Consider the following 25845-nt stretch of genomic DNA (forward strand, 5'->3'; position numbering starts at 1 on the left):
CCTTGATTTCTGCAGGAGGAGGTGCTGCTTGCACCCCAGCACCAGCCCTGTACTGCACCACATGGGCAAAAACTGCTCACCGACACCCTGATGGCGTTTCTCCTCTTTAAATCCTAACTCGTCACCACTGCCTGTAGCTCCACAGATCCTGATCATCGCTGCAGGCTTACCTGCAGACCCGCAGGCAGGTGCCCGGGCACAGCAGACACCACGCGGGGCTGGTGATATGCTCGCAGGAGATTGCTGCGCAGGGCACACACAGTACTATGCCATAGGCAATGCATGGAAAATCCGGTGCCCTGCAGTCACTCTACAGCAAGCACGAAACTCCTGCACAGCAGCACAAGTAGGATTCAGACTGCTGCCTGATGACCCGCCAGCCTCACTGGCTCCCAGGCTGGGACCATGACTCAGAAATGGCAGGGAGCGCCCCGAACCGAAGGAGCACATTAGGTTTCCAATGATCTTGGCTCTGCTTCCCTCAGGCTACAAACATCCCTTTCTTTTAGCGGCTCCAGCCTCAGCCATACGTGGAGAAGAGCAGTCAGCTTCATTACCTGCAGCGGAAGACGTAAGACCTGCCTTCCCTGGGTGTCACTTTTATGGAGAGCCATCCTGCCGTAAGCCCGCTGAGCGCCGAGCCGAGCTGCAGACAGAGGCAGGCCACTGCTGGCTACGATGGGTGCTCTCCCACGCAGCGCTTCTGCATCATGTTGAGTCTACACCGGGCAAGTCAAATGATGTCAGGTCATGCAGCGGTGTGGTGCAACAGGACAACGTCACCCCCAAACCAAGCGGCCAGCCCAAGGAGGTCACGGCATGGACTGAGGTTTCCGTTTGTGTTGGGAGTTCGAGTTCCTCTGGCCATCAAGAGGTGACAGGGGAGCGAAATCCTGGGCCCTGAGGAACGCAGGCAAAAGCTCTGCCCTTGTGTGGAGCTTACAGCCCGGTGAATAACAGTGCCGGCTTGCTTGGACAGCTCTGGCTTGCAGAGCCCAGGAGATTCTAGGACATGGCCTGAAATTCAGTATACCCCAGGCCCTGTACACTGTGGCTTTAAAAAGAGAGGTTTATTTTGTAAACAGTGCACGGTCAGGTCATGGGGGCTCTCCTCCCACTGCCTGCTGTAAGGGCCATTAGCCCGTTATTCGTCGCCTCTTTTCAAATAGAAAACTAAGACATGGACAGTGGGTAGCAACACGCTTTAACGATCCACCTGGTTATTGCTTAGCTACTTCCAGCGTTCAGAGCCGGAATGAATGCCAAACCACCCTGGCAATTGCATTTCTTGTAGTTATCAGTCCTTCTCCTCTTTAAAATACATCTTTCTGACAGCAGCCCACAGCTACTATTTCCTTTGCGTTCTTTGAAGTGCAGAGCACTACAAATACATCATTTAGCTTTGCTGCAGTCCTCTCTGTCCCTTTGATCATCTCCTTTACACCCGTCTGCATTTCTGCTTGGCTCCCGCGTGTGCAGTACATCAAAGAAGAGCTTTGCAGCAAGTACCCTGGGCTTTTCAGGGCTTCTCTTTTTTTTAGGGACAGAACCCCAGCTGGTGTAAAACAGCACAAACGCCACTCAAGCCAGCAGCATTACTGCATGTGAAGCAGCCACGATTCTGACCCGAGTTCCTGCTGTAAAATGCATTACTGCCTTGTGAGGGTGCATTTCCCCAGCTTGGAGGCTGCCAGGAATGAACCTGGGGAAAGGCAGGGCAGGGGGAAGCGCTGGCTCAGCCTCACAGGGCTCCCATGGGCACAGGGATGTGAACAGCTCGTATATACCCCGAATAAAAGAAACATCAGTTGTCCTGTTTCGTCGATTAGGACCAGGAGCCCAGGGCTGAAGTACCATGTTCAGTATCGCAATATCCCAAGCAGAATTATCTGACCCTGTGTTTCCAGTGCCTGGCAAATGAGCCAGGCAGGAGGCACTCCTTTAGCTCTACTTGCCCTCACACCAAAAGAAAAAACAAATCAGCTTGCAAATAACTGAGTATCTTGGGTGTGATGTAGCGTGTGATACCCATAAGATAACGCACGCATTTCTGCCATTCCAGAAGCTGACAGCCACATTCCTTTCCCAGCTGGCAGAAGACAGAAATTGGGAAAAAAGGCTTTTCTTCGCAATTTTCTTACGTTGAGAATTGTTCCCAAGTTACACGAGCTACTCCTCTCTCCCTAAACAAATCCCAGCCTGCTAAATTGCCCTTGTGGTGGCCGAATCCACGTTTCAGGCACAGCTCTGCAAAGTGCCACAGCCAGGGCAATGCCCCCCGGAGTAGAGCAGGTTTCTCAGGTTGGAGGATGATGAAACGTGAACGCTGCGCGCGCCAGCCAGCTTCTGGGAAACGGTCTTGCTGTGCCTCCATCTGACGTCGCAGCGCCTTAGCGCTGCTCGCTTCACCCTTCGGAAAGAAATCACTGGTTTCTCAAAAAAAAAAAAAAAAAAAAAAAAAAGAAAAGAAAAAAAAAAGAAAAGGAAAAAAAAAGGAAAAAGAAAAAAAAAAGAAGAGAGAGAAACTTGGTGAAGCAGATAACTTGGCAAGTAAAGCAGCAGGCAGTAGCCCGAAAACTTTACAGAGAAGCATCACTAAATGTGCCTCAACATCTGAGAGTTCGGACTGTGCCTTCCGGGTTTTAAAACCACCAAAACTTTGGTACACGTCCATGTGCAACATTTTCTGTTGCTGAAGGACCAATTTCAGTTTTGACGAATGAAGGAATGGAAATGCAAAACAACTCCATGACAACCAGCGCAGAAGTGACCGAGCCGTCCGACTGTGCCTTAGCAAAGCTGCTGCTCTCCTCGCTGCCCGTGGAAGGTCGCTTGTTTTAGATAAGCACACGAAGTCATCACCAGGCAAGTCACTTCAACAGCTTGGAAACTTTTTTTCCTTCTGTTGCGGGATGGTGGTGAGGACCGAGAGCCAGTTTCGCAGGCGAACAGAGCGAGGGCAAAGAGTTCGCCCTGCCTGAGATGAAAACACTGGAAACTTTTTCCCGTCCGTCCGTGCTGTCCCGCAGCCCTGCGGGTGACCCCTCCCCTGCGCAGCGTTACCCAGCTCTTACACAAGCACGCATCAGCCTCCAGCAGCTCAGCGCCGGGGGCTGGCCGCACTGCACTTGGTGGGAGCAGAGGCGAGGAGCTGCCACTGAGGGGTCCTGCAGCGACCGGGAAAGGTAATCCGCTCGCTGGCTCGTTGCTTTCCACTTGTAACGCACGGCTCGGGTGTGTGGAGGTGGACCAAAACAAGCCTCCTGGCAGACGGTCCTGCTGGAGTTTGTAGGAGGAGGAAAGTCTCAATGCAAACTCAAAAACAGATTAAGCAGCACTTCAGATTACTTGATGTCTGCGGGGAAAGAGGCAGTTTTTAAGAGCAAGATCTGGTGCGAAATACTAAATCGCTGTTTTTTTAGTCGTGGGTGACAACTGTCTGTGTTTAAAGGGGCGCGTTTTGCTTTGGTTTCCATTAATCGCGTTAGCCAGATTTAGCAGCCCGCTGGGACCAGGCTGCAGCTGCTGTGTGTGCTCAGTGCCCCCACGGGCTGCGTGCTCCCCTCCCTCCCCAGCCACGCTGCTGCGAGGCGCCTCTCACTCCTGCTGGCTTCTTGTGCACTTCGCAGGCTCGGCATTGCCAGGATGCTTCTGCTGCTTGCTCTGCTCACTGGACTCGCCCTGTCTGCCTCTGGCGTCGCGGCAGAAGAAGAAACTGACCCAAGCAGAGAGACCCTTCAAGAAATACAGAAGAAAGTGAACGACCTCTGGCAGAATTTGCTCTACCCAGTAGTGGCCGGTAATGAGACCGACGGGATGACCTACGCCACTTGTGAGATGAAGCCCAGCTCCAAAATAGATGCCGACAAGCCACAAGTGACTGGACAGGTCTTGTTCAGACAGCATTACTCGCAGGGAAGACTGGAAGCCATTTTTCACTTGGACGGGTTTCCGCTGGATGACACCCAGTCCGGCAGAGCTATTCACATCCACGAGCTTGGGGATCTCAGCAACGGCTGCGACTCCACCGGAGGACACTACAACCCCTTCAGCGTCAACCACCCCCGCCACCCGGGGGATTTTGGGAACTTCTCTCCCAAAGATGGCAAAATCAGAAAATACAAACCGAATCTCTTCGCCACTTTGTTCGGCCCGTACTCCATCCTGGGCAGATCCGTCGTGATCCACGAGCAGGAAGACGACATGGGCAAGGGCAACAACAAGGCCAGTCTGGAAAATGGAAACGCAGGCAAACGCCTGGCTTGCTGCGTGATTGGGGTGTGCAACGGGAACTTGTGGGAAGAGAAACAGTTTGAGGCCTCGGACAAGAAGAAGAGATGGCTCAGAACCAGGCTTTAACGAAGGCCAGAAAATCACCGGGCAGCACCAAGTACCTTGGGCTGCGCCGTCGGCCACCACGACACATGGCAAAGGGATTCCCACCTCCATTCTCTTGCTTCTCTAACAAACGTGTATCACTTTGTAGAGCCGCCTTTCTGTAAGCTGGTCAATAAAAGCAGCATCAACTCAACGCCGTGATATGTTTTCTTGAAGATGAAAAGCTTCCCTTCTGTGCAGTTTGGGGGTGGAAGGCATGCCAGTAGGAGTGCTGAGTTACAGGGCTGATAAAGCCTGTAAAGGGGCTGCGCATCCTGAGGGGCTCTTACGGGACAAGAAGTCAGATACCAAAATTTACAAAAAATAATAAATATAAGTGAGGAATTGCCTCTGATTAGATGCTGTCCTTTATTTAACTGCAAATCCGAAAAGGTAAAAAGATCTCAATGCTTTCAACAGCTTTGAGTGTCGTGTTGTAAGACTTGGGTCATGGACTTCCCCTAAAAATAGGGGAAAGTACAGACATTTCTATTTCAAACGTTAGGTTCACTATGTTATTCTTGTTGTATTTTCAGGTTTTATTCTCAAACATGTTTGAGCTTCTGTTTGAGTTTAGGCTGTCTACACATGTGCCTATAGTTGAATACCACTGAAAGCAGACTTAAATATTCCAGCTTTCCTTTACCCCTCAGCAAAAACTCCTGAGCGCCTCCAGTTTGTGACTGGCGGTAACTGGGTTGTATACGGAAGATTTAATGCTGCTTGGACAACGATGATAAAATTAGCAGAGATTAATATTACTTTCAAAGCCAAAAAATACTGAGTGTGTTTCTTCACACAAAAATTTAGGAAGTAAATCACTCAACTGAGACAGAGAGATGTGACAGTGAAAACATTTCAGCCAGATAATGTTCAACAAACTTAGAGGTCTCGCTCTATAAAGCTTTATTTTTCTGTTTTAACACAACTCTGGAAATACTACAGCACTAACTCATGACTATCATTCATCTGATACTGAGCAAAGGAAATAAGCAGGTAGAAGAAGCGTATCAGGAAATGTATGGTTTTATTAAAGATGACAAAATATATTAATATAGTTGAACTATGTTGCGCAGTTAATCCAGGCAGCAACAAAAGAAAGGTTTGCAAATAAATTAAACTGCATCATTTAAAAAGTAAAACTACAAAACAGAGGCTGGTAAGCAAAATCCTATCTTTTAGAAACGCAGCAGACTTTCAACTTAATCTCGGTTAAGATTTTGAAATACATTCCTGAGCTCATATGGATTAAAGAAATTCCACTGTCTTTATTATACAAATTACCATATGCTTAAAAATAGTCTCACTTAGAAAAGACACAACATTCTAAAAGACGCTTCTTCAGCTGTCATTTTCACACAATTATTTTACAAATTCACTGAACGTTGTTTTTCAAATAACCACAGCGCAGTACTTTCAAATGAAATCCTTCTCACAGATAACGCATGGATTTGCTCTTAGGTGAGACAATGTGCTTAAAATCAATTTATGCAACGCATCTCATCCATCCCCTTCCCACAGCATTCCGCTTCCCAGTTTGCTTCCCCAGAGCCCAGCAGCAAAAGAGCTTACAGCAGGATGTAATTTCCCCATTCCTAAAGTCCTAGAAAAAGGGAACATGAGTCTAAAAGAAACCCAATAAAGTAGTGTTGACTCCACAACAAAACATGAACGAATTTACCCAAAAAATCACAGTCCTAATAACACAACAATACAAATTTAAACAACATCCAAGAAAGATGCTGACACGACTATTAAATTAGCTACCACGTAGTGCAGTCTGACTTCTACAAGCGTCCTGGAGTGGAAATCTTGTGTTCCTGAGAGAAGGCTAAACCTGCAGCTAGAATACACATTAACGCGGGCACAACAGACGGGACCAACATCGCAGTACGAATATAGCACTCTAAATGAGATTTCCAGAGATCTAGGTACCTTCCATGAATTTAATGGTTGCAAAGACCAGGAATTAGGAGGAAATTCTCCACGCAGAGGGTGGAGAGGCACTGGAACAGGATGCCCCATCCCTGGAGGTGTTCAAGGCCAGGCTGGATGAGGCCCTGAGCAACCTGATCTGGTGGGTGGTGTCCCTGCCTACGGGTTGGAGTTGATCTTTAAGGTCCCTTCCAACCCGAGCCATTCTGTGATTCTATGAAAGACACAAACATTGCATTTAAGGAGAGTTACCCCGATGACCTTGTTGACACGGAGTTGTACATCTCCGTTTTCTTCTCACAGAAAAAAGCACACCACAAAGAACCAGTGAGTGAGGCACTGAACAGCAACCGTTGGTCCAGCACTGCTTCCACCTGCTCCAGTTTCTGCACCAAGCTCTTCACTAATTAATACCATTAACTGGCTGTTGAGGGAACAACAGCAAACATCAACTCACACATTTGTGGGTCAGGGAAGATTTAGGACAAGGAAACAATGGCCGTAAAACACCCTGAACGTTTCACCTGGACATTTCAGAGCTCGGCTACATGAAATCCTGCCCTTTTTACTGGCTTGCATCAGCTCTGACCGCATTGATATTTAGCTCTGTGCAGGATTAGTCTCTGAAAGATGGAGAAGAACGTATCTTGAATAAAATGGTACTTCATGCAACATTCAAGCATTACAGGAAAAAAAAAATCTGCCACATTCTCCCAGAGATTTCAGTTTCTGCAGCTATTTCTCTTCTGACTTGTCAGTACTGTCATATAAATGAGTCAATCGTGCAGTCAGTTACAATTAATGGCAACAGCACAACAATCTTTCAAATGCTTAAACTCTTCGTGGTTTTCAGGTTATGAGGAACTTAAATTGTTGTCAGGATAATGAAAGAAAAACTTTTTACTGCTTCATGTTCCTAACGCACTTAAATATACAGATGTTTTTTTCCCTAAGGGCTGCTGCTTAGCATCAGTGAAATGCTGCAGTGTCAAAGAACCTTTAAAGAGGAAGGAAACCCATCCCAGGAGCACCGTGACTATGGGTTTACTGCCTGCAGACAGACGCTGAAAGGGTTACACGAATGCACCTGGCAAGGAAAACACATGAGAACAGCGACAAGCCACATTTTTCACCTTCCCACTATCATTCCTTATATTTATATGTAATCATTTACATACAGCCCTTCTTCTGCTGAATACAAACTGCTCACGGACTCTGACACCTTGATTACGGCAGCACCTGCTAGCTCAGCTCCCATATACAGAAGAGTTTGTCAGTATTGCTAATATAAACTCTGTTTATTCAGTGGCTGACAAGTGGGCTGTAAAAATTTGCAGCTGGCAGTTATTTGTCAAAGGAGGATTCAATCTGGGAGGGATTTTCCTTTTTATTAGTAGTATTTTATTAAATTTGTTTTAATTCTCTCTGATTGGTTTCAAGTTCTAGGAGTGAGAAATGAACATTTACAGACAATTAGTTCCCAAGCCAGCAGAAAAATTGCCTTGACGGCTGCTGGCCCATAGAAGCTCCACAGCTGCAGAGACGATTCCTTATGCTACGAGCAGGAGAGGAAGGACGTGCCTCCCCTTCTCCAACAGCTGCTAACTTCACCGTTAAGCATTCCCTTGTTGCTGCCTTCCGAGGGGCAGAGTGGCACAGCTCCAGCTTCAGGAGCGAGCTGGGGAATGACACAGCAGCCTCCCTCTTCCAGTTGTTACAGGAAAGCTTTCCTATGACTGAACACCAACAAGGGAAGACGTTTAAGGAAGCAGTAACAGCGCAAATAAACCTACCACCAAGGAGTGGTGAAATGAGGAGGAAACATAAACACGATTTTTTTTTATGTTTTCCAAAACATAAAATATGAGACAGATTCTTTCAAAAAGGAAGGCACAAATGGAGTAGGCTGGCATCTACCACCCGTTATGGTCTGAGGGCTGTTGCAGCTCCTGGAGGCTGAGGGATGCAATTCCAGTAACCCAGAGCACCAAGCAGGCTGGCAGGGCGTAACCGGTTCTCCTCCTGCTGTTCTCCTTGCTTTGGAACAGCAATGCTGTTCCTCGCAAAAAGACTTCTGGCTCCTCTGATGTTTCTTCAGAGCATCATTAGTTTGGGTTCTTAGTGTCTGGTGAAGTAACTCCCTTTGTTTTCATGAGATGAACCGGGAGAGGGAAGTAAAAGATACAAAGATACAAAAGATACATTGAAATGAGAGAACAATACACACGCAGGGATGGTTCTCAGAAAGCATTCTGCTTCCCATTACTGAACAGCGGTCTTATTCTAAGGATGTACTCGCAGCCATTATGGACAGAGAAACAGCATGCAGTCTGAGAAACTGAGAAACCCTATGACCCTAAGGTACTTCCCAATTCATCATTCCAAATTTTCCATCACTGGAAGACACTTCTAACCATTAAAGCGAAGTCCAGCACTAAGACCCCACGCCCTCCAGAAGTCCAGTGACATGGTACAACGTTATCACTGGTCTCTTTGCTACACGGCTATAAATGACATCCATCTACATAGAAACCTCAAATCATTACAAAGAACCAAAATGATTAAACCTGAACAGCTTCAAGTTCTTCCCCTCAGATTATTTACATTTTTGGTATACTGCAGTCAAAACTAGCAGAAGAACACCATTATTAGACAAATATGAACAGACTCGTGTAAAAAAATCAGTCCTCTGACAAACTTTCGCTGGTCGTAGTCACAGCAGCACAGACCCACTTGCAAGAGGATTACAGTGAGAAGCACAAGGGCACGGATGTCATACCTCAAGCCAAACTGTTATCCAAATATTCACAGTTTTCAGCATGATCAGACGGTTTCATGTTCTCAGATCCAGGGAGCTCCTCCAAGCTGCCATGTGTGCGTGCAGTCGTAATGCTGAGACCTCCGTGCCTTCTGGGGTCCTCAGCACCCACCGCATCCACGGTGATGCCGTTCCGATTCCCTCTTCGGTTTGTGATCTCACAGTCACTCTCAGAGGTTTCATCGCTGTCCTTCAGGGTCTCAGTTTCAGCTGTTGGCTCACTTTCCGAAGTTGAGGGATCTGTAGGGTTGGATGTGTCCAGACTGGAGAACGGGAAATCTCCCTCCGACGAACCATTAAGCTCTGCCCCAACCACTGCGTTCTGCTCCCCAGCTGCATTTTCTGTTCTCTTCCCTTCCAGTTCTGAAACTGCCTGTTCTGTCAGTTTAATTATTTTGCTTTCAAGCTTGTTTATTTCTTTTTCCTCAGAAGGTAACTGGGGTAATGAAGGATAAAAATGTTTATTTTGGTTTCTGTTATTCAAGTTTCTTTCCTGTGGAGCCATGGACTCACTTGCAACAGCACGAGTTTCATTACGTTCTGCCTTCTGTTCTGCTGAAAAAGAAATGGAACAGCGACATGCCTCACGTGTTTGTATGTCTGACCCGGAGACCATCACAACAGTGTCACACCACAGAGACGTCTACCTCAGTAAGAAATTTCTACAGTGGTTCTCTGTCGCGCCCCCGGCCCATTTTTTACATTATAACTAGGAATATCAACTTTAAGCAAGGCACTTAACTGCAGAATTTTGGGGCACAGTTTAACATTAATCCCCACATCAGTACCACTTTCAGGGGTTAACACAAACTCCATTTTTTCTTTTCGCAGCCTCTCGTCCAATAATTCTGTTATTGATCCTGCAACATTTCTCCTAATGTAGAAGATTACTCTGATTTGGGTAGTGTCATAAAACAAAGCAGAAGAATATGAAATATACTATTACACCGAAAGCCAAACGCTGAATAAAGTGACAGAACAGAGAAAACAGTGATGTGTAAACAAACAGCTCTGTAAGAGAAAGAATTCGTCCTCGTCTCTGTTAAGGACAAAAGGCCTCACTGCAAATCAGCTTGTGAAGTCAAATAAGAAAAATTGAGGAGTGCCAGGAGTATGGCTGCTCTGACAGCTTCAAATGGCTCTTGCAGTGCATATGCATTACCTTTTAGTATAGGAGCACTTACTCGATTTCTCCCACAGGAATCCCGCCTTGCTCAATGCACGGAGCAGACTGGCTGCGGGGCGGGATCTGAGCTACACAATACAGGAGCCTACTGTCTCTACCAGACCTGCCTCATTTGTAATTTGGGAGCTGCTGAGTGAGTGAGACAAGGGCTGGCACGAAGGGAACAGACAGTCTAACTACCATTAAGGAAGCCGGGAAAGTCACTCTGAAGAGCTGAGGTTTAAGTATGTGGAAAAGGCAGGGATAAATTAACTTTCAAAAGGTGATCACCCACTGGATCTAATCCTCATTATCTGAGTGCTCAGCTGGAAACTAGGAGCTTGATTTGCAGTACCGCTGTGCTCACATTATATATTTGAACACACATACTCTAAGAGCTCTAAAAATAGCTAAAACTTAGGCACGTCCAATTGGCACTCAAAATTAGAGGGGACTCTACATCACTCTGTGTGGTACGGCTTCCTCCTACAGAGGGGTAACACCATCCCATCATCTTGCTGCACTTCTGTGAAGATAAATTGTTCATAGAAGAACAATTTGTGTGGAGAAAAGTTCATAGAAAAACAGTACTTTTGTCTTCAGAGAATGCTTGAAATGGAGCACAGGCAATACAACAGGAACAATGCATTCACCAGTGACGACAAAAAGAAAGCTGTTCATTAGCGGCTCTGATGTTCAAGTACAATCCATCACACAACACCATATATTGGGTGCGTTGGGTACAGTGAGGTTTTGTGGCAGGACAGTGTCTTTAATTCATGTGCCTGTACTATATCATTATGCATTTTCACACAGGAACTGCACAGTATATCCTACAGACTTCTGCCATCCAGCCTAATTGAAACTGATAACATTTACAGGCTAAAACAGGGCTTGATGAGATCAGGGTAAGCAGATAGATTAGATCCAAAAAAGCCTGAAAAGGGGCTTCTAATTATCTGTTCATCTAGGTAGAGCAACATTTTATGTATTACAGAAGGTTCTGGTAAAAAATGTGTGTTAGCTCAAAGGATAAAAAGATTTTCTGGGCCAAACACTCACCAAATATCAATGGTAGTGTTTATAGGACCATGGTTGACTGACCTCAGGCCTAACATTTAAAGATATGCAAGAATTTCATTTCTATTCCACTTATCTGTTGTCATTCAACTGATCACTCAGCTAATAATAAAGTAAAAGTGGTTTTGTTTTTATTGCTGGAATACTTTTAAACTGAGATCATACTTGCTCGGTAAATAAAGGCTGATGAACACATTCCTGTACCCTTCTTAGTTGCCAAATTCCCCCAGACTGTGGAGGCAGGCTGTAGAGATCAAAAATTGCACTGTGGAGCAAATTCCTAAAACTCAACAACAGGCAGTCATCCTCTATGTAAAGCAGCACAAAAGTTGACAGTATCACTCCCATAGAGCTGCTGACCGCAGAAGAGCTGTCAACTCTACGCAGGAGGAGACACCCTGCAGCTGAAAACACACTGCTTCTTTTCCAGGCTTCGAAGGGAAAATGAAAAGCACAAAATCCTCCAGAAAACGGATCTGGAACAATGGAAGAAGTTATTGCTCCATCTACTGCTAGAAGGTGTGGCTTCCCCAGCAGTTGGCAGACTGGTCTATGTTTGTGCTCATCTGTGTCACTGAAAAGTTGGCCTCATTTATTTAAACTGTCACAGAGGTGGATTTTAAGTTTGTCTGAGTTCTCACTGCAGGTTATCAGGTACACTGTGCCACATACAAATTAAAACCAAGCTGTTTGTGCAGGCAGAGCAGTAATTTCTTAATCCACTGCAGTTTAATCACGGGATTTCTCTGTTACACGGGATTTCTCTGTTCTCTATTACAGTTATGAAATGGGGATGGGTAAAGAGGGTGACCTACTGGGAGCCAATTTTTCTGATGACTGCCACAGGCCTAATCCTTGTCTGTCTTCTCTTCAAGGCTGTTTTCTTCCAGTGATCTCTTCCTATTGAGATCTGTGCTCCTGCACAATATCTCTTTGTTTACCCAGTCCCTCCGTATACTCTGCCCACTTCTTATCCTCCTTTTAGCCTTTATCACCACATCTTGCTTTCAATGACAGAATTTGGATTCCTCAGTCCTGTGCTTAGAATGGGATGAAAAGTCCTGCCTACCTTCTCAGGGGTGGAAACCTTCTCCCCGTTTGCAAATTCCTTGTCTATTAATTATAGATATATTACATGTTTGCATGTTTTTTTATTTAAAAAAAAAAAAGTGGTTATCAGAATTAAAGACACAAAGAAGTTATTTGGCTGACATTAAAAAAAATCAGCTGAAGTAGAAAATACATCATGGAAAGCTTCAGTCCAGAGTGAATGTTTGGCAGTGCTACACAGCAACAGAAACAAGGTCTGATGAGATTTGACAGGCAGCTTTAATCAAAACTGTAATACCAACCTCACCTAGGACAGGAAAGGAAAGAACGTAATACCACCAAGTAAATACCTTCAGTAACTGCAGATTTAATTAAAAATCAATGATTAAGCAGGCAAAAAAATGAATATTTATGAGTTATTACTCACTGGAGAACTACTCGCTATAGTTTCGCTCCTTATTTTTAGCAAAAATATCAGCTGATCAAGATTATAAAAAATGATCAGTCCGGCTGTCAAGTTTTATCGGGTGATGATATGGATAATAAAGTCAAAATTAAGCCACAATCTATTTAGTTTCAGGACTAACAAATAAATTGTTTATGACGCTTCATGGTTAGCTGAGTAAGATCGGGGCATACCAGAATATGATGTCCATTAAAGACCTTATCCAAATGCTGAGAAGCAAGCACAATAATTTATCTCCTGACCATTATGAAAAACTCAGGAAAAAACTGAGGTTATCAGGAAAACACTATCTTTTTGCTACTCTCACCTAAAGTTAGGCTTGACTTTGGAGAGATGTTAATGCTTGCTATTGGGAAAGTTTTGAACAAAACACATGCAAGACTATAAAAAAAAAAAAACAACACAATCAATTTATCCGGGAAAATGAGGGGGGCTTATTTCAATTTACTGGGTGCAATCAGGAAGCCTTTCATCTAGGTATCAGCTATAATGCAGCAAAGTGCTAAGCCAGTTCCACAGACTGCTCTCCTACTGCGCATTTTAACAGAGGGAAAAAGAGCAGGAGGCTAACACAGAAGGCATGAATAACTTTTCACAGTATCAAGTTATCTGGCATGAAAATTCCTGGAGGTGTACGACCTGATGCCTAGCACTGTGCAATCTCTTCAACAGTCATTTTTCAGTAGTTTCTTTGCTATTTGTACAGGGACCAGCTATCCATTTTACTCGTGGATGATTTATTCAATCTCAGTGACCACTGAAACTTTGCCTTCTGCTATCCCAGCATGAAAATTACATTTTATTTAGAAAGAAATGTGTGCTCAGCTCTCATCATGTTCCGTATGTTCCAGGTGCTCACCTTGTACTTCAGTTTGCTGTGGCTTATCAGTAAATGCTAACAACGGTGACCTAGACCGCTGTATAACAGGCAAGGTTGGGTCACTGAACGTTATGGTATCCTTTCCACCTGAAACAATGAAAGTGTTAGAACCATTAATTCGCTAATTACACTCATCGTTCACTAATGATATTCACACATATCCTACAACTTAACTCTTTTTTTTCCAGTGCCATGAAAAGAAGTACAGAACCAGAAAAGCATCTCAAATGATCAAATGATCCTTCTAGAGCATGGAAATAAAGTATTTTATAGCAGAGCTGGAATATGTAAGTCAAATAAAGACAAATAACGAAAGGCTTTTTTTTTTTTTTTTTTTACACACATTACAGAGCAAAGGACAACCTTTGAAAGAAGAGCAGGTGCTGTATTCAGCAAATTGTATTCACCATACAATTCAGAATATTACTAACCAGATCATACCAAAAGTTTTACAATAAGTAATTTGAGGTAAAGCTTTATGCTAATACATGGATTATTTGCATGCCATTGCCAGCAAGTGTTTGGCACTGACTCTGTACTCTTATCGCTCTGCCTCCTATCACCTATGTGGTTTTACACTATAGGCTCACACATGTACTACAATGTTTCCTTAAAAAAGTAAAAATAAATTTAAAGATTAGCACAACTGTGAGGCAAGCCAGAGCTGAGGCAGCAAACCAGCAGACATTGCTAGGGAACAGGAGGGATTTTAACCTGAAAATTTCCCAAACCCTTCTGAGCATTTTTGTTTTAAGCCAAATGCACAAGGGCAATTTTCCAGCTCTTTTGCAGAGAAAATTGTGCAAGAAACTCTTCAGCTGAGGACTCTGCTGTAGATGCCTAGTCTTTACATACGTTAGCAATACAGAAAGCAGCACCTGCAGACTCTTTAGGAAGTCCTCCACTATTCAGGATGCTTATGTTCGTAGTGACTGACATTACCTTAAACCTAGAGGGGAGGTGGCAAGAAATTTGCAAGATCAGCTAAGCGTGGTGTTTGCGTGGCCTCCAGAACAACTGCCAACCGATAACTAATGGCTGGGAAGGTGGCAAGCTACTGCTCTATTTATCTCCATAAGAATGGACGTTTATGTAACAACCACTTCTCCCCTCTAAATCTGCTTGTACATTGCACCTTAAGGCAACATCCTAAATCTAATCACCTATCCAAGACAAGGACTTTTGAAAGGGCACCAGGTCAGGAGATACCCTGAATAAATCCTTCCCTGAGAAAGTTCTGGTACCTCCTGAGAAAGAGTGAAAGTCAAGCTGTTCTCTCAGCATCACACTGGGCTACCCCAGTCTCTAACTGCTTTGGAGAACGCTGTCTGTAAAGACCTTGATACTGAAGGTATTAATGACTTTTTAATATCCTCAGCATGTTGGGGTATATACTGCAGCAATACAAATGCAATGAATGCTTTAGAAACATTGAGCTTGTCAAGCTTTGATCCCACTGTCAAGTATGCATCAGAATTCTGCCTTCGCGATAGCAAGTATTAAAAAATAATAATTAACTAACAACAAAGTACAGCCCTTGCCCCAAGTGTAAGGCAAAATTAATTAAATTTAAAGGAAAAAAAAAGGCAAAACAAATCTGATGGCTATTTCAAAATGCAAAAGCCCCTAAAAGAATGCACTTCCCTGTAACACTGAAGGTATTTTTGCGTTGGAAGTAGAATTAAATCAAACAGGGAACTAGTAGTACAGAAATATCTTATATTCATATGCATGGTCAGAAGTAGCCAACGTCTAAAAGATCCAGAAGAATCCAACAGAAGAGGCCAAATTCAAAAAGATTATAAATAAAGAATTTGGGGGGAAACCACTCTTAACAGTGGAAAGCAGAGAATTATTTTTTTTGGTAGAATGAAAAAAAAAAAAAGTAAAGCCTCAACTACAGACCCTTACAAGACAAGCTTCAAAAAAAGAAACTTCCTGACTTCCAGCCAGCATTTACACAGTAAACACATTCACTTTCACATTTTTCTCTGGAAACCAACTTGCTTACAGAAAATAGACCTAAGTTCAGTATCCACACAGCTTAGTAACAGATGTGGCCCAAAAAGCCCTATATATATTTATTTATTAACAGTGACTCACATCCACTCATGAAGGAGGGACGTGGCTGTTGCTGTACAATATTCCTTGCATCAAGATCTGAAGTTGGATTACACATGGGGAATTTTAATTAGCTGCCGTGGAAGCTCAATTTCATAACCCATACAGCTTCATGCAGAGTTGCTCTATTTAATGAATTTTAAAGGACTTTGGTGAAAAGCATACAGATCTCAAAATAGGCGGACAAACAGGTTTTCAATAGGAGTAAATTCATTTGCTTTCTTCTCCAGGAGAAATGGACTTCTCTACAAGATTCCCAGGCTTGGGGATCCACATATAACCTCTGCTCCACTCAAACAGCCCTCCAACACAGCAGCTGCTGAGCCTGTTAATTCTGCCTCGCCACTGCTCCTCGCTGATTACTGAAGAGCAAGAGGCAGCACAGAAACCTTCCTAATAACCCTGACAGGAAAAGGCTGAGTCATGGCCCAATCTTTCCTTTAGGCTTTTTTTTTTCAGTGGAAATCTGGAATTTTCAGGAACTGATACATTTTGAAAAATATAGATTTACTATAGAATTATTATATATATTTTATATATAGAACTATTATATAGAACTATTCTATTACTATAGAATTACTGAATATCTAGTGACATCTTATTGTAAGAGGACTAAGCTGGTGTTTAGTTCGTTTTAATGCTGAGTATACTTAACATATTACGTATGCATATTTGAATCAACCATAACGTATGTAAGACAAGGCAAAGAATCTAATGCTTCTGTGAACATCACATTCTCTGCCTCCTTCTCAAGACAAGTGGGCTCATAAAAAGAAAACAGAGTTAAATCTATGACCAAGATTGCTTTATTTTTAGCAATGAACCTCCTAAAAAATTCATTTAATTAAAGCCCATTTTCCAAACAGGGGAAGCTGAAGTTTGCAATAGGCAGAACTACGGAAACTGAACTTATGCTACCAGATTAACCATTTCAAAAATTAAAATATATGCTTCCTCTTGATTTAGCTTCCCCATAGTTGATTCATACATTGCACAAAAAGCAGATGACAAACATGTCACCTCACAAAAAAGTTAGAAGCAGTCAAGCTCTTTTTTTCAATAGGATGAAGTTTATTAACATCATTTATTAACAGCATTTGGGAGGTATTAATATCATGGTGACAATGGATGTTTTTAATGTTATATGGACAACGATGCCCAAGTGGGAACGTTGAGTTCAGATTAAAACCCTGCAATTTATAAAGTGCATTTCTTTCAGTGGTAGACTGAACATCAGCTTTCATCTGCATATTCTTCCAGAGACAGAAGTTCAATTCACAACCATATAATACTTCTCTTTGGATTTAAGACTGACTGGGTGGGATAGCCTCTATGTGCTGCCTCTCACCCAAGCTCACATTCAGCCGCAGAGTCCATTATGATAATTCCTACGCTATCTATTACATGCTGCAGTTTTATGGAGCAGAAGCTGTCCACACTCTGAAAAGAAACGTTGCAACCCACCAGTTGTTGCAAGGCTCTTTCTGACCACATTGGGACTACAGTGCATTTGGAAACAAAACTACGCTCTTGATTTAAAAGGGAGGCAGCAAATTAACAAACCAACCTTGGTGTTCAACAGAATTCATAAGCTACTGTAAAATTCATTTACAACTATTAAGGATCATCCTTTCTTACTATTTTCCTCAATTTAAACAAAGTGCTTGTAGAGCAGCCTCTATTTCTCTTGTGGTCATCTAATTCACTTGACTGAACACCTTAACCTGACAGATATAAAAATGTTCAGATAACATTCCCATTTATTTACATGCAGTCATAATATTTAATGTACTGCTAGAATCAGTTACTAAAAATATATATGTCAAGCAGAACCTACTCCCAAATCCCACTGAGACATTGTAGCTCAGGCCTTCAGGCAGCAAAAGAAAAGAAGGAAAGAGACAGTTGTTATTGTATAAATATTAATTTGATGGCTTACCTACACAGACCAACAACGGAGCAATTAGTTCCCACTGTTTGTTGTTCTTTTTAATACATTTTGTAAAGATTATAAACACTGCTTTTATTACTGTACTAATTTCATGGAACACAATTTTTTGGGGGAAAAAAACCACAACCAACCCTACAGCACATTAACCCAGCGAGCTTATGATACACATTTGTACTAATGTACAAAACTCTATCAGCAGGATCTTGACAAATATTTCACCTGCACTTTTTGGAGAATGTGGGGAGGGACAAATGCTCTCAGCACTGTATGTACGTTAGATGCCTAACTGAAAAGTAACCCATGGGAACAAATTTGGGACTTTCAGTTCTGGAAAACCCCAATGAAAGCCAGTTCCAGAAAGATGATTCAGAATGCCTGCAACAGGCAGAAATATACCACATTAGGCCACACTGCTTTTTCACTAGTTCTCTTCAGCTTTGTCAAATGTTTTCTTCTAGATTAAAAGCTTAGGTATATAAAAACAGAGCCAAAAACCCAGAAGCCTAAACCATACTAGCTCCCACCCCCACTGATAGGAAGCTGTAAACAACAATGCCTAATGGTGCAAACACCAACAATGGAGCAGCATAATTTACAGTGGTTAAAAAAGATACAATTAGGTGTAATGGGAAGAAAAGAAGCAAAAGGAAAATGTAAATTAAATATTGCCCATTTTCCTAACAGCAAGGTCTATTAGGAAGCAGATTAATCTCCCATTACGTGAGTAATTTAAACCAAATACAATGCTTAAGATGCTACAGGGAATAATCCTGTTCTGGAGAGAGGGACTAGAAAATTTCAGATCATTTACATTTCCAGTTTCTCAGAGATTATCATTCTACAGAAAAACATTATAAAATACAGCAATAAAAACCATGGAAGTTACAAAAAGTATAAAATTAATCAAAAAACCTGTTGAAAAACATCATGGCTAATATCCTATGTGTATCATTTTATATAACTGTTTAAATAAAATAGCTCAAAGTTTTTGCCTTTTTTTTTTTCCTAACTTGCAAACTATGGAAACAATTTGATTATTTCCAATACTTATTTTGTAGTATTGATACTGGAAATATGGTTTAAAGAGCCTCGCGAGTTTTGGTTTCAACTTAATGTTTATTAGAGGTTTCTAATTTTGCAAATGCGCTTCACAAAATACCGTCATTCACAAAATACTGCACATTCATAAAATAACTGACATTTAAAAAATTATAGCCAAGCTTTTCTTAAATGCAAATATATCCATGAAAACTAAATAATTCAAGCTGTTCTCTTGAATTTTACTAACCTGGAAGACTCCACAAACCAGCAATTTCCAAAGTTCTTAACTTCTTTTCAAGTTCTGCCACTCGATTACCTAGAATTCTTTGGGAAAAAAAAAAAAAAAACAAGAACAAAACCCAGAAATACTCAGGTGAGATGAGATTCCTTGTTCTAGTAAGGTAACCAAAGCCTACTTGTTTACATGTCTGCAACTGAATTTTTAACTTGTTACTTAACTAGCGTAGTAAACCTGTTAACAATTACCGCTTTTTACTAATGCCAACAGACAGCCTCCCCCAGACTTTACCGAAAACGCAATATAGTTGTCTAACTTATCCCATGATTAAAAAAAAAGATTTAAAAAAGATCTAGGATGTACCAGACAGTCAACCTTTGCACATTACAGACCAAGAATAGCAGCTCACAGAATTTCTATTTCCCTTGTTTGCAAATCTCTCTTCCCAGTTCCTTTTACTTTCTCTGCAGCTAAAATTGGAAGGTAAGAGCTATGCGATCTAAATATGCAAAATTCAATACATAGATTGATTTTGAAGTTCTAGTCACAATTTTGGCCCACTCTTATTCGCAAAGGTTTGTCTGTCACTAAGATTGCTTATTGCAGGAACAAATTGCCTTGCTGCTACATCTCTCTTCTTTCACGTGCTGAACTCTTTTCTTCTTTAGTAAAAAGCTTCAAGCTGTTTAGTGCCTTCATCACCCACCCACTCTTAGTTTTCGCTGCATTTCTTGGGTCATCTCTTCTTTTCTATCTGATTCCTACATAAATACTACTTGCAGTTAGCTCTCCTGCAGGATTTAACTTTCAGTTTTAATTCTCTCCCAAGATCAAATGCGAGATTCCTATCTTGCAAAGAAAGCTCTTTTTTTTTTCTTTTTTTTTCCCCATGAATTTTTGAAAGTGCTTCTCTCACAGGCACAGCAAGTCTTCTAGAGTCGGAAGTCTTTAAATAAATCCCAAACAATACACAGAGTGAAAAACCTGAGTTTTTCACTCAGACAGCAATTCTAAACATGACAGCAGAGATAATGGACAGCAAGTTTTACTCATCAAATTACAGCAACAGGATAAGTCAGTTAAATTTGAACTGAATGCTGAGAAGCAGCACAACACAACACAGCAAGGCAACAATATCTTCCCAAGCTTGCCAGAGCCGTGTAATACTGCACTGCATGCTCTCCACCTAGGGTTTTATGCTGCAAACATCTGAGCAAACTGACAATGTCATTACTGACGAGATGACAGAGTCTGGAACATAAAGGACAGCAAAACCAGCAAATATTAAATGGGCTAGAAAAATCGATTAACAAAGACTAAGTATTTTTGAAATCTCTAATGTGAGGGCTCTGCAATGACAGAATGGAAGCCTGTAAGTATTTTAAAGACTGCAAAAATACCAGGATGAGACAGACTGTAAAAGAGAAAGCTCACATTGAACATCGAAGCAAGCACTGGGTGGTACAGGGGTATGTGACAATTAGAAAGCAAGCAGCCCGTCCTGTTTACTAGCAGAGGGGAGAGTGTGGCAGCAGTTATTTCTCCACTGAAATTCAGTAACCAACCAGACCACCAAGGTTATGATGGGTCTAACACTGTTGTCACCAGTAACAATCAAAATTTTTCAAGTCTAGATTTTGCTTTCAGAGTGCTTCCTTCTGACACAAGGGACTCAGACTTAACAACTCTATGTTCATATCCCGGTGTACTGCATTGCCCTAAGGGCCTGCTGAAGGTCAGCTGAAGGATATGGAGATCCCCTGGCTTAGGGGTAGGGAACAAAGAAATCATGCAAGATTCCTTCCAATACATGTTAACTCTGCCAGGGAGCCAACAAAACAAAGCTGATGTGGCTAACGATTGTCACTACAAATGGGTCACACTTCATTATTTTAGTAAGTAGTTCACCAATAGTTCCAAGGCAGAAAGGGAGGAAAAGATACTGCCCTCCATGTCAGTTTCAGTCAGCTAACAAATTCCACTCTCTAGATTAAGTTCAGTTACTGTTACTGCTCTTGATATTCGGACAATACCAAAGTCACTCTTCTCTTGCTTCTCTTAAACTTTGTAATTCATTTTTTCTGCTGTATTACACTACTTCTAAAGATTCTGGAGCAAATCTATCCTGGTAATTCCTACTGAAGCCTCAGAAGAGACAACAAACTTTTTTTTTCAGCTTTGTTGCAGGTTTTCATGCATGAGGACCATCCTGCAGCTCTGAACACTGCTCAGCAGAAAGAGAGGACAATACTTAACGATGCTGCTTTCATTCAGGCACAGAGCAAAATACATTCCCTGTTGAGTATGATTCTAGTTCGCACCAAACCACATTATTTGAAGAGAGGTATGGGAGAAATTAATCCTACAAAAAGCTGTGAGTCTTAAATAAATGCTTATTGGAAACCCTGAAAACAGCACAGTTTGCCCCTTTCCACTATGATCATCCAAGTAATTTGGCACCTCCACATGTGCCGTGGAAAGACTGAGCTGTGGTGGCCTTGACCAGCAGGTATTTTGGAAGATGCTGCTTGGCTAGTATCTGATTAGCATCCCTAATCTATTTTCTATCTCCAGCCATAATGGACCAGATCCTTTGACTAAAACAGGATTGTGTCACTGACAAAGGTGCCTGTAGCTATTCCCATTGCTCTCTGGTCATGCATCCAACACGACAAGGGAGGTTGTCTAAGCCTCCCTCCAGGATAAGGTTGTAGAGAAATCTGTTGGTCACGTAACTGCAGCAACGGTCCCACCTGAATACAGAAACTCCCTTCTAGCACTCCCAGCGCTTCCCAGCGCACATGAGCATAGCCTCAAGGGAGCTGTGCTGATTTACAGCACCTGAGCTCTGTTCAACCTCACCTTCAACTTAGTTCTAGTTCTGGAAGGCATGTACGTTCCCAGAGACACAAGCACCCGAACACCTGTAAATACGGCCTACCACGGTCACATACCTGGCTCTACCTGTCACATGGAAACATTTACTCAGTTACAGGTTGGCACAATCCCTTCTGTACTTCTGGCCATGACCAAGCTTACCCAAGTAATGTTAAAATTAGTGCAACATGTCTAAGCAGGAGAGCAGTTTCTAAATTCATCTGGCTTGCATGAGTGCTGGCAATTTCATGAACAAATTGCACTAAGAAAGAACATATAACAAACCGTTTATTGCTGGTGGAAGCCAAAAAGATTTTTATCCATTTTCTAGGCAGGGTTAGGGCTGTTTATTTTCACATTTATGTAACTATTTAATCTCGCAACACATTACTGCATACAGAATTCATTTACAACTGCTTTTACAAATTAAGCTAATGTGCTTGAGAGGAAAAAGATAGGCTGTTACTTAAACTTGGCAGTAGTAGTTACCAATCACATAGGCAAACTGACCCATCTTCTTCCCATATACCTTTTTTTTCTTACATCATAGAACCACAGAACTTGGGTTGGAAGGGACCTTAAGGATCACACAGTTCCTGCCCATAGCAGGAACACCTCCCACCAGACCAGGTTGCTCAAAGCCCCATCCAGCCTGGCCTTAATACTTCCAGGGATGGAGCATCCACGGTTTCTCTGGACAACGTGTTCCAAAGCCTCACCACCCTCTGAGTGCACAATTTCTTCCAAATGTCTAATATAAATCTATCTTCTTTTACTTTAAAACCATTACCCCTTTGTCCTATTGCTACACTCCCTGATAAAGAATCCCTCTCCAGCTTTCCTGTAGGCCTTTATCTTGTAAAAATGGAGCTAAAAAATTACAGGCTGGATTTATCCCACTCATTTCTAGGCATATACTCCCACAGTTCCTTTTATCATGCCACATATTTAGAAAACCAGCAATAATGAAAGTGTGCCTGTTCCAAGAGCAAGTGGTAATAATGGATGTTTTTAACAACAGGATAACAGCAGAAAGTCAACTTCAACAGCACAGCCAAATTACAATCTAACTAAAAAAAAAAGTCTTGTTATTTCTTCATTTAATCAAAATGCAAATCTACTATCCTGTTATTTAAATTTACAGAGCTGTATTTCGATCTTCAAGCAACAAAACAGGTTTTGACTTTGGACTACACTAACTGTTGGGAGGGAAGTAAGTTCATATGGTCTCATAACAGAATCGCTAACAGATTAATCATCTATCAAATATCAAAAGTACAACTTCTTCCCTGAATGAAACAAACACTCCAAAAATCTCACTTTCTCTACCCAACTGAATCTCACCTTCTTCACATAACTATCTGAAAGATTAACTGTGTTCTCCAAACAAGCTCTTTGCACAGGACAAACAAGACAAGAGGGTTTTTATGTAAAACCTTCTGTCATTCCATTTCTCTCTAGCCCCACTTCCTTCTCCTCCTTTGAACAGTACGATGATGGATCTTCTACTCGTACCAGTTTTCTGTGGACCTGCCGGTTTCACCTGTGCAGTGACCTCAGTCTCACCTCCAACCTGCTCCAACAGGTGGCCAGTTTCTTACCCATTTTCAGAAAACATCAGCCTTTACTCCTCTAACTTTTTCCATGGTAATTAAGAGACCCCAACAACCACATACTGCACCTGAAATCAAGGATAGTTTTCCTTGATGTTCTACCTGCATGTCCCTTTTTCAATTTAACCCTTTTGTGACTCAGGTGCTTCTACATGAAGTAGTTCCCATTCTTCCTAGCTCCTTAAAAGCTTCCTTAATCCAACTAAAGCCAAAGGTGACAAAAAGAACAAGCATACTGCATGGGAGTGTTGCTGCTCTTCACTCAACCTTCCCAGGATTTATGATTCTGTTTTTTTTTCCCCCTGAAGCATCCTGAGCCGAATACAACACTGCAGTTCTGAGCACACTTTGTATTTTGGAGGGGGGTGGATTACCACCGCCCCCTAAGACCTCATCTTCTGTTGGGCACCACATATTCATTTTTGTGTATGTCCAACCTCTACTTCAATAGCTATAGATGACCAGTTTGGCGCACAGATAAAATAGTATCTGCTACTGAAGGCTTATCTCAAGAAAGCTCATACTCAATAGTTGAAAACAGGCACTGGCATCAGAAGGTAAAGCCATCACTACAATAATACATTTGAGAGATGCAAGAGACTGAAGAGATGTAAAATTAGAAATTTGCTACAGTTACAGGCAAGAATATGCAAATAATTACACGAGGTCATGACGCAGTATCAGGATGCAAAAGGCAAAGATCAATTATACCTGAGCTACCAAAAGTTACTTGCCAGATGTTTCTCAGCTGATGTTACACTAGCAGCAAGAAGGGGGTAAGCAGGTGTTAGCCCCTTCAGTAACACTGCTCAGTGCAGGAACTCCCCTTACACTTCATGACATACAAAAGGCATGAATTGACTGAGTTGCCATCAATTCGAGCTGAGCTACGTTCTCACTGCTTTAGTCTCCCTTTAGCTGATCAGGCATTTGCTTTCTCAACAGTATTTAAGAGCAGCTATAAACTGCTCCTCCACTTCTGTTGCCACATCACTAAGAATTATGCAATGGAGTCTGCCTAGTATCAGAGTTATGAATTTTCAAAATGAATCATCTATTCTAGTGCAATACAGTTCACTTCAGTACTACTCCTTCCTTTCCTGAAAGATGTCTGCCTGTCTCTGACATCTGGTCCTGATGTGCTTTTGAAAAGCCTGAATAACCTCTGATTACCAGTAGTGACTCAGTGTTGCAAACAACCCTTCCAAACAACCAAAAAAAGCCAGAAAGAAAAAAACAAACAACGAACTAAAAACCTGAGCGCAGCATCAAGGAACGCTTCCTAGCTCTGATTTTCATGCACTGTATGAGGACAATAATATCAGAATGTCAGAAAATGTGTCAAAACCAATGATATTCTGCCATGATAGGTGCTGTGCAAGGTACAAAGAATTCTCCTGATGAGAACAGCTAAGGGTAAACAAATTCTCCTTGAAAGTTCAGTTCAGATTAAAAAAAAAATAAAATAAATCATATAGTAGCAATATAACTGCATTTATCTCCTAAAACTTTTGGCAAGTAACTACAGGAGCAACAGCTATCATCCATATGACACACAGGCTACTAGCCTGTGACAAATGTCACATTAAAACTTTTCAGACTCTTTCCTAGGTGCATCATTTACTATTCTCACCAGTGTTTGTTGTTAACAGCTGATTTATCACATATCTTCTCCGTTTCAAAGGTGTCCTTCCTCCTGGCTGCTTTTCTTTGGCTCTCCCTACAGACTACCTGCTAGAAATGCCACTTCATTACTAGAAACCAAAAGGTTTCCTATGGTTTATCTTCAACCTGTAAACCAATCCTTGCGTAGCAGAAGCAGGCAGGTCTCTTTAAAATGTATTTTTTTCTCTAAACACATAGCTGATCTTTCAGTTCTAAAACCTGAAGAACCCACCTGTTAGCAATGACAATGAATTCTCTCTGAAAACAGACCTTCCTTTCCATTTCCCTGAAACTCCCCCAGAACTATGACTTTTCCATAGCTTGGTAAGTTCTATTTTACTTAGAAGTCATGCTACCTACTTGTTCGTTTGCCTTTGGTGTTGTATGACCATGTTTTTTTCATGGATCGTTTCCAACAATGCAGTGGCCAGTGATTTGAGATCTGAAATGGACTGTGGCGTGGCTGGAAGGCTACATCCATGATCCTCTGACAACAACTCTTGGACTATAATGTTAAAAACACAAATGAGTTTTGGCTTCTCATGCACAGAGATGTGACACAAACATT

The 25845-nt window shown here is 42.1% G+C and overlaps 2 protein-coding genes across 6 annotated transcripts in view; one reads left to right on the plus strand and one right to left on the minus strand.

The window, feature by feature from the left end:
- Positions 1–25845, minus strand: part of CCDC149 (coiled-coil domain containing 149) — a 69406-nt gene that overhangs the window by 13075 nt on the left and 30486 nt on the right. The window contains exons 9-14 of one of the 5 annotated variants that reach the window (XM_066995722.1): positions 25638–25782; positions 19132–19208; positions 17730–17762; positions 13751–13858; positions 9092–9682; positions 5267–8453 (exon numbers count right to left, since the gene is read on the minus strand). In XM_066995722.1, coding sequence (XP_066851823.1) covers positions 9093–9682; positions 13751–13858; positions 17730–17762; positions 19132–19208; positions 25638–25782 — 953 coding nt within the window. In that variant the 3' untranslated portion in view covers positions 5267–8453; position 9092. Of the gene's footprint in view, positions 1–5266; positions 8454–9091; positions 9686–13750; positions 13859–17729; positions 17763–19131; positions 19209–25637; positions 25783–25845 lie in introns of those variants that run through there. The other 4 variants (XM_066995720.1, XM_066995721.1, XM_066995724.1 and 1 more) reach the window with 4 other exon arrangements.
- SOD3 (superoxide dismutase 3) lies at positions 2822–4531 on the plus strand. Its single transcript, XM_013180910.3, has 2 exons — positions 2822–3185; positions 3630–4531. The coding sequence occupies exons 1-2, from the start codon at positions 2983–2985 to the stop codon at positions 4357–4359; spliced, it is 933 nt and encodes a 310-aa protein (XP_013036364.3). The 5' UTR covers positions 2822–2982; the 3' UTR covers positions 4360–4531.

This window comes from Anser cygnoides, chromosome 4 (assembly GCF_040182565.1).
Source record: "Anser cygnoides isolate HZ-2024a breed goose chromosome 4, Taihu_goose_T2T_genome, whole genome shotgun sequence".
Lineage (NCBI taxonomy): Eukaryota > Metazoa > Chordata > Aves > Anseriformes > Anatidae > Anser > Anser cygnoides.